Consider the following 12,645-nt stretch of genomic DNA (forward strand, 5'->3'; position numbering starts at 1 on the left):
TTTAATGGATTTCTAGTGCTCTTTCCTTCTGTTAATCCTTTCATGGAAAACCATTCCCAGATTTAAAACCCTTTCCACTACATATGTTGCTTCTTGTGGAACTGTTTTCAGTGGTTTAGATTATTAAATCCATTCTAAGGCCACTATTTGGTCTTCTATCCACAACTTTACCAAACATTGTATGATTTTTTCCAGGGCTGGAGCTGGATTTGCTAGATCCATCCTTCAAGGAATCTTAAATCCCAGTTCAACTTCTCAGTCTACCTCCCTGCCTCCTCTTGTTGCTTTCAATTCTTAGCCTTCGACAAGGTGGGCAGGTGTTTCCCTCTTTCCCCCCTTGCATGTATAGAAGTTTTACACTTTGGATGTAGTTTATCTCTTCTTCTTCAGTGTTCATTTCCCTGGTCTGTGGCAAGAAATTCCAGAGTTAATTTATGCATGTATGTCCCTTATGTACCTCTTAGTTCTCTCTAGCTTTGGTCATACTTCAGACATATGGCAAGAGAGGAGAGCACCCCGGCTTTGGCAGTCTGGCCAGACTATAGCTATCCATGGTAGAACATTGCACTTGTTACTAATACTATAACAGTCATCAGATGAACATCTACTGTTATGAAAAGTTCTTACACAACTGTACTTTCCAGAATCACTTCCTTCATTTCCTGATTCGTTTATTGCCTTGGAGTTGTACTTGTTATCCTTTAGGTGGGGGAGGCAAGACCTTCCCTTCTGTAGCAAAGTAATTCTGGGTCTTCCACACTCTTTATCTGATTTCCTTTCTTTATCTAGAGACTCCCCTGACCATATACCCCAATCTTTTGTATAGGCAAATATTTATATGTCCATAGTTGATGCTTCTCCTGTCTTCCCCCAGTACAGTTCCATAAAGGTGGTATTCACAATAACTTCCCTCATCACTGTGTTATCCTTTCCTGTCAGTCATTCAGCCATCTGTGTTTCCTGTTTTATCAGCTGCTCAAATATATTCTAGCCCATTTCTTTGATTTTCTGGGAAGACCTCACCCCAGTCACATCAGTGATCTGGTCTCCTTTTTTTGTGACAACCCTTTTTATGGGATCATAGGAAGTTACTAGGCTATTGGCCCTGAGGCCCTTATAAGCCTACACAAGAGTTTAGCCCATGTTCCAACAAGTCGCCACCCAATGTCCCTGTGCAGCAGGGACACAGATGGAATCCTAGGGGTGTATATTCTGTTTCTCATCCAGTTTGCAATTAAAAAGGATAATGAGGTACTCTGCTTGATGTGGAGAGGGAGTCTGTTCCACAGATGGGGGAATTTCTGGGACACAAATCTGTCCTCCCAACAAGTCCTATTGATGTCACAGACCAGGTTGGGGTTGCGCATGTGGGTTATTCGAGTGAACCTTGACTTGCGGATATGCAGCAGCCCCATCAAGGCAGGGTCTGAGATTACTATGCATGCCAGACAGAGGTCACCTCTGAGGAGTCTGTATGAAACTGAGTAGAGGGACAGGGCTTTTAGCCTGTCAGGGCAGGATATATGTTTGAGACCCTGTATTCTCTTGGTGAGGAACCTCTGCAGTCTTTCCAGCTGCTGCAAGTGATTTGCAAAGTACAGGGACATTGGACTCAATGACCATTGAAAGGGAAATTGAACTCAATAATGGGCCTTATAAGGGAAGAATACATGAATATTATGACCTGGATGAGATACCCTTGCTTATAAGGTAGGCCATGTAGAAAACTTTCTGTACAGTGGAAGCAAAATGGTGGTCAAAAGTCAGATTGCTATCAACCTGAATGCCCAAATCCCTCACAACTGATTGCATTCTTAGGATGTTGTTATTAATGTTGATAATTTGTGGAGACGTCGCTCTCCCCAAAGGGGATGATGATTTATTTTTTGGTATTCAGCTTGAGGCTATGTTTCTGGCACCAGTCATTTGTTTGGGTGAGACCCTCTTAGGTTCATAGGTTCATAGGTTCATACTAGGCTATCTGCCCGAGGGCATTTACAAGCCTAGCCCATCGTTTTGTGGCTTACGCCACCCCTTTAGTATGGGGAACTATACCCATTATTTTGCTGTGCCTCTGTCGAGCAGTGACACTGAGGTTATCCCTGGGGTATATCTGTGATCTCCCATCCATTGGTCAAGATTTCTCTTGAACAATGCCAGCGAGGTGCTCTGCCTCACATGTACCGGGATTTTGTTCCACAGCATAGGGAGTCTTTGGGTGATGAATCTATCCCTCCAGCACGTCCTATTAATAGCCGTGTCAAGGTTTAAGTCTCCGGCCCTTGTGGCTCTGATGGATCTAGATTTTTTGAGGTGAAGCATATTCATCAAATCTGGGTTTGACATGGCCTTGTATGTTAGGCAAAGGTCACCTCTGAGCAAGCGGTAAGCGACTGAATAGAGCTGGAGTTCTTTCAGTCGGGCAGCATAGGACAGATTTTTGAGGCCCTTTATCCTTTTGGTGAGGAACTTTTGTGGCCTCTCCAGCTGCTGCAAGTGTCGGGTCAGATACATTCTGAATGGGGCATTGTACTCAATCATTGGTCTGATGAGTGATGAGTAAAGGGAGACTATGACCTCCCTTGATCTAGATGAGAATCCCTTCATGATAAGGTGGGCAATGTAGAAGGTCTTCCTAACTACTTTAGCTACATGGGTGTCGAATGACAGACTACTATCAACCTGGGTCCCCAGGTCCCTGATAACTTCTTCTGTGCTCAGTGGATTGCCACCTATTTGGTAGCTAGGGGTAACCTTGTTTTTCCCGAAGGGTATGACTATGCATTTTTGGCATTTAACTTTAGGCCGTGGCTCTGGCACCAGTTATCCATTTCTGTGAGACCCTTCTGAAGGATATCTGTATCAGATGTGTTTTCTACTATGGCCCAGTTTGCAGTCATCTGCAAACTTTGTCAGCCATAACCCTCCTGTGTTTGCTTGTACTTGGAAAAGTAGATGCCAAACAAGAGTGGGCCCAAGACTGAGCCCTGTGGGACACCACTTGTGACAGGCTTTGAGTCTGACATGGCGCCAGCAACTCTGACCCTGTGGGTTCTGTCACTCAGCCAGTTTGCAACCCATCTTGTGATGTATGGGTTGACATTTAAGCTGATGAGTTTTTCAATGATACCCGAGTGGGGTATTGTATCAAGGCCTTAGCCAGATCGAGGTAGGCTGTATGGACTGCCTTTCCCTCATCAATGGCTTTGGTGACTGTTTCGAAAAAGTCAACCAAGTTTAAAAGGCATGATCTGCCTTTGACAAAGCCAAACTGGGTTGGATCCAAAGTCTGCAAATTCCCTATGTCTTTATTTATGAGGTCCATTATGATCCTCTCCATGGCTTTGCAGATAAGGCTTGTCAAGCTAATGGGCCGGTAATTTCCAGGGTCGGTGGAGGCACCGCCTTTGTAGTGGTACCACAGATGCAGTGCGCCACTCCCTGGGTACGTATCCCAGGGAGTGGCGCACTGCATCTGTGGTACCACTTCACAAAGGCGGTGCCTCCACCGCCATTGGAGGATGTCCACATCACTAGGGGAATTGTTGACGGTGCCCAATTTGCAATAATCTGAAACTTGGTCAGCCATAGCCCATTGGTTTTGGACTGCACCTCAGAAAAGTATATTCCAAGTAACAGAGGCCCCAAGACCAATCCCTGGGTTACACTTGGTTGTTACAGGTCTACTACTTGAGGTGGCTTCCCCTATTTTGACTAGGTGGGTTCTACCAGTGAGCCAGTTTGCTACCCACCTGGTAACATATGGATTAATGCCTAGTTGAGAGAGTTTATCTATTATGCCTCAGTGGGGAATAGTGTCAAAGGCTTCTTCCAAGACCTGTTGCATTGTATATTGACTGTAGGCCTTTAAAGAAAACATTCCAACCCTTTCTCTCCTATACTGCTGCTAATATATTTCTTGATGTGCATATGCGTTTGCATCTGCTTCAAACATTACCAACAGGCCTGCACATGGAGATCCCCTATCTAGACTGGCATTTATACCAGCTGTTGGATGTTGTGACTTCACTGTGGGCCTTTGTCAACCTTTGAATTCTTACTATTTTTACAACCTTTCTTTTCTAGAACCTAAGAATTGATTCTTCTTTGGTACCATAGGCTTTTTCTCATTACTTCTTCTATTTTTCTAACATCCTACTTTCTCTTGGAAGGTCTTAAATCAGTGGTTTCTTAGGAGATTAGTCCTTTTCCTCCATGATGTAGCCTTATTCTACTGAATGGCTTGAGGTTTTGCAGACATATGCATTCACTGCCTTCTTGTATGTGCCGACAATTACTGTTCACTCCTTTTTAATGTAGTGCCTGGCTGCCGAAAATTTCCTTCTACCACATAAGTCCTACTGACCAAAGTCACATTTCCTCCTCTGAGATTTCATAACCTTCGGAAGGCTATTGCCTTTTCAACTCATTCTTCCTCCTTTCACTTATTAGTTGTGAAAGCATCTCCAAACTACTTCCAGGTGTCACAACCATGGTATGCAATTCCTAGTGGTCTCTGTCTCCATTGCAGTCTCCTTGCCTGTAGCCATCTAAGACTGCTTTACAATTTAGATGGTGCTTTTGAGAGGCTGTATGGTCTACTTTTTCTCTAAAATGCTCAGTAGTAAGTGTTATATAGCTTCAGTCACCCACATCTTAAAACTATTGCTGAATCTTGGCAGTCACTGTCAATATTTATGACAGAACCTTGTATTGCCTGAGCTCATATGGCTTTTATTGTCATTTGTCAATTTTTGACTGTGACTTCATGGATCTTATGTCTGAAGTCACTAAATGGGTATGTTCTTCACCTCATTACAGTATAAAAATAAATAAATAGAAAATCCACACTATATGGAAATTCAAGTAAGTATTTTATTCCTTATGCCAAAATCATTATATTTATATACTTGTTTTACACGTTTTTGCCTTTTCTTATTATTCAGTTAATTAATTGGCTCTAAATAAACTGTTCATTTTATTGATCACTGTTGCAGTAACCTTCGCTGTATGGGTTATATTCTGCCAAGAATATAACAGCCGGCCAGCTTCCAGAGCTTCAGGGCACCTTCCATGCATCCAAACTTTTAAGCAGCTCAAGCTGAGCTGACTAAAATACAAGTTTGGGCGATAAGCCCTTCAGCGCTTTACTGCAGCCGAAGAGTATGCATCTCATAAATATCAAGGAGATGCTTGCATTGATCAAGACACTTAACTCTGAGTCATCTTTGGTTCTCATGAAACAAGAAAACTAATACAGTGAGTTTCAAAGATTTTTCACCCCCCCCTTACAAATCTCATGGAAATGTGGGGGAAATGATGCAGACAGCATCCACTTATGATGAGTTGTAAAGTGGTGCAAAAAGAGTGGCAGAATATGAAAGAAAAATTAAGTAAGTAATTTAAGAGAGATTAAGATAGGATGGTAATTATCCTTATTTGGAGTAGATGAAGGGCAAAAGGTGGGGAGAGGGGAGAAGAAAGGAGAGTAATCTCATTAATGGTAGATTTTTTGAAAAGGGAAATTGTCAAAGCATGCATGTTGGGGAACATCAGTCAAGCGCAGGTAGAGAAGACAGGATAATGGATGTGATGCGGGAGTGAAAGGTAGTAGAAGCTGTTAAAACAGCGATGTTATGCAGAATGGAAAGGAAGACAACAAAGTGGAGGGAAGGACAGTCAACAAAGATGGGTGAGAGGGGCGAGTGTCATATGAGAAGTTATAGATAGGTAACTGAAGTGGAGTAGATTTTGTAACTTAGCATAGAAACATTGAAAGATGAGACATTTGTAATACATGAAGAATAGAACTTGTCACAATATAAAAAAAATTCCTTCCTTTCTCTTACTGCCCTGAGTTTTTGTGATAAGATTTTATCTGTTATTAATTTAGCTGCACAGTAATATATCCTATTTACTTCTGTTATATCCCATGAATTTCTCTGAACAGCCTTGATTTCTCTGTTCATTTGTATTATCAAACTTCTAACATTGTGGGTCTTACTGACTTTTTGTAGTCTGTTTCTTTCATTGATCTTAATATGCCTATCCATCTCTATTAAGTCAAGCAACTCTTCCCTTAGATCATTTTCTTCTAAACTAAGGGCACATTCTTTGCTTTTTGTTTCTTGCAGGCATCCTACAGAAAGTTACAGAACATCTTCCTGTGTCATCCATTGCTCTTTCATATGGGAACTCACTGGCCTATCACTCCACAACATTGGCTATGTTAGAGTTGCCACAGTTTCCTGTTCCTTCCCTTGCTCTACAATGCCAACTGAACTTTTGTACTGGTTTCCTACTGAAGGTTCCAGAGTATCTTCATATGGCAACTAATGAGATGCTTCTCTCTGCACTGGTTTGTCCTTAATTTGAGGATTCATTATTCTGTCATTCACTTCACAGGTAATTCATAACTTCAGTTTCTATTTCTTTAAGTTATCCATTACTGATCCTCTTTTCTACTTCTCCCCTTTGTTTTCTTATTTTTTGTACTGTAAAGTTTTCCATGTCTGGATTCCTTTGCCTGTATTTCTCTTCAAATATCTTTGGTGCTGCTCTTTGTGTTTTACTTTCTCCATTGGATAAATATTGCACCATATTAAATCTCATTTTCTTTCCCATGTCCATATATCTACTTCAGATGTCTCTCACTCCTCCTGTTCTCCCTTACTTGGGAGACCCATTGTTCTATCATACCACGACATAATTTGTGTTAGACTTCTTACACTAAATGTTTCACTTTGTAGGAATTCCATAACTTTAGATTCTATTTTTTTAACTTCTACTTTACTAATCTTTTGTCCCTCATTTACCCTTTATAATCTTATTTTTTTTTTGTACTGTGAAATTTTCCATATCTAGGACCTTGCCTATATTTCTCTTCAATAAAATACAACAAACAAAAACAAACTCAAAACCAAGGAACAGACTGAAGTCAAAATAGTAATGAGCACTTTCGTTCCTCCTTTATTATAACAGAACTTCATCAGATTAAAAAAACTCCATAACCTTTTAAACAGCAAGACAACTAGTCAAAACCAACATGAACATTTCCCATCAATTCTTAAAGGTAAACCCATTAAAAAAAAAAAATAACCTTTTTCATCAAGATCCTAATGTATACAAACAGTTATAGTAGACTTAACTAGTGTGTAATAAAGAAATCAGATAATACATATTAATACTCTTGTTGTGTAATACAATCATAATATAAAACCTTCAAAGAAAATAAGTATCTTGAATCATAGTTCAGAGTTTGTCTACCCTAAGACTCAGTAAACTAGTTACCAATATTCTATTGTTAATTATAGATGGCTGTGTCCCGTTAAATAGCATCTGCCAATATACCTCTCTGGATTCTAGCAAAGCTGACCAGTTACCTCCCCTTAAATCAACCTTTTTCTAATATGCAAACATAAATTTATTGAAGTTATTGCACTCCTTAGAGTGCTTGGCCAGTGGGTTGTTGTAATATTTTCTCTTAAGAGTATAACTTTTACATTTTTTTCAGTTTTTCCAACGTAGAACGCCTGATGAGGCAAACAAGTAGCCAAGTAGATTACCCACTAGTGTTGCAATCATAGGTCCGTTATATTTTCAGTGTTAAAAACACAACGCTGCTCCGGAACAATAGGTTGGATGCTTGTAGTGGAAAGGGACTAAATGGCCATATATCCATCACTCCTGCACTAAAATTACTGGCAATGGACCCGTAAAAAGTAAAATGTTAAATGTATTCTGACATTAGAGCTTTTTTCCTGTTCATTCACTTCTTATTAATTAACAACCTTTTTAATAACTAACATTATATTTTAACATTCTATTCATAGATTCACACCTCCAAAAGATTTTTAAATTGATTTATTTTAAAATATTTAAAATATTTGGTATGTAGGTATATGTGTATATATTTATTTACTTAATATTTTTTATAATTATTTAATATTTTATATTATTATGATGTTATTGTATTAACATATATACATGTGATGCATACATATATATATCTCTATAGATTTTTACATATACATATTTTTATAAATGTATTTATATTATTATGGTATATATTTGATTATTTATGCACATGTTCACAGATTCACAAACAATGAAATATTATATATATATTTTTTATACAATGATTAATTATTGCTTTTACATGATTTTAAGATACAATAAGGAATTTCAAGTGATCGGGGATGTGTACTATTTATATTCATTATATTTATGATGTTTGAATCAGTATTTGTGTTTGTTGTTCACCATACTGTTTTTTTAAAACGTAAGGTACTGAGCAGTTGTGTACAGCTAGCCCTTTTAATTTGGTATAACTAAATCGGTTTAAACTAATAGTTTGTTCAATTAAAGTAATTGTTTAATTTTAGCCAATAGGCTAACAATGCTTTACTATAAAATGTATGAACTGATAAGAGCAACTGGATTCTGAAGAAGTCTCTGTTAGGGAGACGAAAGCGCTTAATCAGTTACTTTTTTTCTATTTTTTCTGTTTTTACAATATTTTTTCATTAAATTATTTAAACTATTCGTTGGAACATCGTTTTTTTCCCTGTGACTGCAACAGCAGTGTGGGTTTGTGGTAAAAGGACAGCCTTTATTGTTCCGGAGCAGTGTTGTGTTTTTACTGTGGTTGTGTTGCTACCTTTGACTGTGTGGTTACTAGTTGCCATATTTTCAGTGTTCTAGGGTGGTTGCCTACCACAATATTTTTTTGTCTCATTTATGAATCTACATTAACTGCATGAACCACATTTTTTTCATCCCTTTTACTGGATGACCCATACTAGTAAACTTGTTGTTACCTCTTTCAAGTAATTGATGTTTTTTCCATTTTTAAAAACTAGCTTAGGGTTGTCACCTAATTTCTTAGATCAGAAACTTCAAACACAATTTTCCAATTCTTTTCAAAATAGATCTTACTACTGCAACATTGTGGTCATAAGTCAAAACTATAGTATTATTAAAATTTGTATCTGTGTTAAGATTAAAATGTTGGGAAGTGTAACAAGGGTAGATAATGCATATATTTATGGGTCAAAATAAATGCTGTCAGTTCACCTAGTATTCCTAGAGGATAATTTCTTTGTAAAAACATACTTTTTAAATTAATTAGCTCTGCCGTGAAGTAAAAATTTTCAGTAATTAATCTTGATAAACATATCATCTGACCTTTAACAAGGTTTTTCTTTTGCCAGTGGGGATGATGTCTGTCAAAATGAAGGAAGCAGTTAGAATACGTTGGCTTCCTATATAGAGTAGATTCAAAATTCCTTTTCTCTTTATTTTTATAGTCTGACATCTAAATAACTACAACCATTACATTCAAACTAATAAGTGAATGTCAGAAAAAAAGTAGTAGAATTTATTTATTGTAAAAACTGGATAATGGTTTCTTGGTTCCCACTTCACAATATTAAAATGTCATCCAAGTATCTGAAATATTTATAAACATATTTCATGTAGTTAGAATTAAAAACAAACTTTTCTTCCTAGCACTATAAAACTATGTTAGAAAGCACAGGTGCGGCAGATGCTCCAATGGCCACATCTCTAGTTTGTTTAAATAGTTTATCTTAAAAACAAAATTGTTTTTTAGTACTTGTTCCATGAGAGTAGATAAAACAGTGATATGCTGTGGTCTTATTCAGTACCTACAGTCAGTGTATCTATAAACATGTCCAAAACCTGGTCGCACGGAATCAGAAAAAAACAAATCTTTGACATCAATACATACCAGATATTATAGTTTATTGTTACAGTGACCTCTTTCCAAAAAGTTATTGTTCTGGTAAATACTTTGACAGTATTATATTTGTATAGACACACAGATGATTAAACTATATGTAAGCTAAGAATGCTTAGAGAATGGATGGACCTGTACATTGCCACCCTGAATGGAGAGTGAACATTCTTCAGTATTGTATTAATGTACAGGTAATGCTACTAAAAACAAATCTGATTCTTCATGGCAGTGTATTTTTAGTGAGCATAAAAAAAAAAAAAAAAAAAAAAACTAAAAAAAGAAAGGTGTGTCTGTTTGCATACGTCCGTGTATCCTTGTGTGCACAGGTAAGTGGGTGAGAGAGAGAGAGAGAGGGAAAGAAAGAGAGCATAGGTGATTGAGAGGGGCAGAGACAGCACTGACTTCATCAGGCAGTCCATCAGCATAGATCCATTAAACAGTAAGAATTATTAAGTGTGGCATTATTGACTTGACTTTAATCCTCATTAATTTGCCAGATATTAATTCACATTACAGCAATATATGGCAGAAATCTGTAACTGTAAAGAGGCATGAGGGGTAGTTATAATGCACTGCATTCTGATTTTTTTTCATACATTTGCTCACAATGAGGCATCAGACATGTATTCGTTCAACAAAATATCTTTGTGCTTCTGAATGTTTGTGTATGTGTGTACACACACACACACACACACACACACACACACACACACACATTAAATACACACTCAACTTATATTTTGGAAATACTTCCTCCAAAATCAATTACATGTTACAGCAAGTTTGAAATATTAAATGGAGGAATGGTTTTCCATCAGAAATATAAAAAAAGTATATAGTAGTAGGAAAAAAACCCCATACAAATCTGTTTAACAAGTAGTCAATTCTATAAGCTCAGTAATGTCCTCCTAGGTGTGTGTTATTGGAGGAAACATTGCCCTTCCAGGGGTGTAGAGGCCCAGTGCCTCCCCAGTAACACACACTCTGTTGGCAATTCTTCTTGCTTGCTTATTACATGTAGTTTATTCATTTGTTAGGCACAAGTAGCTTGTTCAGAATGACATAGTTTTATAAGAAGAACATTGGAAAATCAAGCACAGAACTGCAGAATGAAATTAATCTGGTAGTTTGACTATATACCAAAAAAAAATGATTGGCCAAATGTCTTTATGAAGATATAAAAAGAGAAAGTAATCCTGTCCAAATGCCAAACTGTTCTGACAATAATGTACAGCAAATAAAAGTCTTACACCACAGTTGATAATGCATTATTAGAACCATTTAGATTAAATATAAAGTCTGTGATTCTGGTAACCCAACAAGTCTAGAGTTCTAGTTTTGAGAACAGCATATTTCATCAGACTTGGTAAAAGTAATTCATCTTGATGTATATTTAACACATGATCTTTTCTATTTTCTTTTCCTTACAGATCAAATCCAAGCAATGAAAGCTTAGGAAATGAATAATGTGACTGACTTCAAGACTAAAAAAAGAAAAAAGGAGCAAGCCTCTTAACTTTTTTGTTGGTATTATACAGGCTGTATGTTTAAAGAATTCAGGGAATAATTTTAATCTGTGCAATATCTACCAGCACTTTCAGACTGTACTAGAAGATAATTTCAGTCTAGCCAGGAAAAGTGTTGCATCTTGGTTACAAATAGGTTGTCCACTCTTAGATAGCTAAGAATTACTGTTTGGGCGATTTCAGATTTCCTTTGAAACACCTAACATTAGTGAGGTTAAAGTAATTTATTTATAAGGGGATCAACTTATTTTCATATGTGAGACTATACTGGCATGAAAAAGCAAATATTGTAACCACAGAAAAACTTACACTGAAAAAGCAAATATTGACTAAGCAGGAATTACTTTTGAATTGCTTTTTTTTTCTTATTTTATATTTGTATTTTACAGCAGCCTTGGTCTGTGACTCCAAATGTTAATGTACTATAAAAGATCCATTTTAGCGGAAAACAAATAAATGCTCTTGTGCCATAGTTCAGGTGATGTATAAGAAGAGTGTATTTTAGTATGCCATTTGCACCTGTGTCACTTGCATTTTAGAATGTGTAACTTTTTATCTTTCTTCAAGGACACGAACATCTGTTCACTGACATCAGTTATCTTCCAGCATTGTGGGAGGATGGCGTGATGGTTAAGGTGTTTACCTTAGAAGCACAAGGTGCAGGGTTTGATTCTCATAGCGGGTAATTGGCTAGGCTTAAAATGGTCCAAGAGGGCAGTTAGCCTAGTACTAATCTATGAATCTATGAATCTATGATATTTCAGTATTCTTTGTCATGTTAGGTGGAACTAGGTTTACACCAGGATGTCTACTGGACTGCAGTACATTCCATTTAAATGGCATATTACTTTATTCTTCTTGGCATTCAGAATTGTTGCATTCCCTTTTTATGAGTAGTCCACTACAGTTTTTAGTTTTAAGAGCGTCTTTATTTTCTGTTTTTTTTTGGAAAAAATCATTCTGACTTGAAAGGAACACTTGTGAGGACTTTAGTTATGTAATGGCACTTGTTTTAAACTGAGTTAAAAATGGTTATAATAGACAAATAATCCTTAAAGGCTTCTATATGTTATATGTTTTTGTTCACAAGTTTCTAGTGATGTAGGTAATTCTGAACATTCTTCAGGTTTCAGTAAAGCAACTAACATTAAATGTTTAAAGGTCTTAAAAAGCATATTTGCTTAAAAAAAAACTTATGAACATACTTTCCTTGTTTGGCCTCCAGAACTGCTCACAGTATCTGAGATGTGGCCTGACGAGGGTCAGTTAAAGTAGAAGTTTTATACAGGTATATTTATTTCCCAGGGATGCATCAGGTTGCATTAATCCACACCATTGAACTGTTGTTATGAGATCGAC

At 37.1% G+C, this 12,645-nt stretch overlaps 1 protein-coding gene across 1 annotated transcript in view; it reads left to right on the forward strand.

Annotated features, from left to right (window-relative positions):
- Nucleotides 1-11,772, forward strand: part of ARL6 (ADP ribosylation factor like GTPase 6) — a gene marked incomplete in the record, with an annotated part of 560,842 nt that extends 549,070 nt beyond the window's left edge. The window contains 1 exon segment of the mRNA XM_044072341.1: nt 11,191-11,772. Coding sequence (XP_043928276.1) covers nt 11,191-11,216 — 26 coding nt within the window.
- Nucleotides 11,773-12,645: the final 873 nt, after the last annotated feature.

The sequence above is a fragment of the Protopterus annectens genome, chromosome 5.part0, assembly GCF_019279795.1.
Source record: "Protopterus annectens isolate FY-2018-M chromosome 5.part0, PAN1.0, whole genome shotgun sequence".
Classification (NCBI taxonomy): Eukaryota; Metazoa; Chordata; order Ceratodontiformes; family Protopteridae; genus Protopterus; species Protopterus annectens.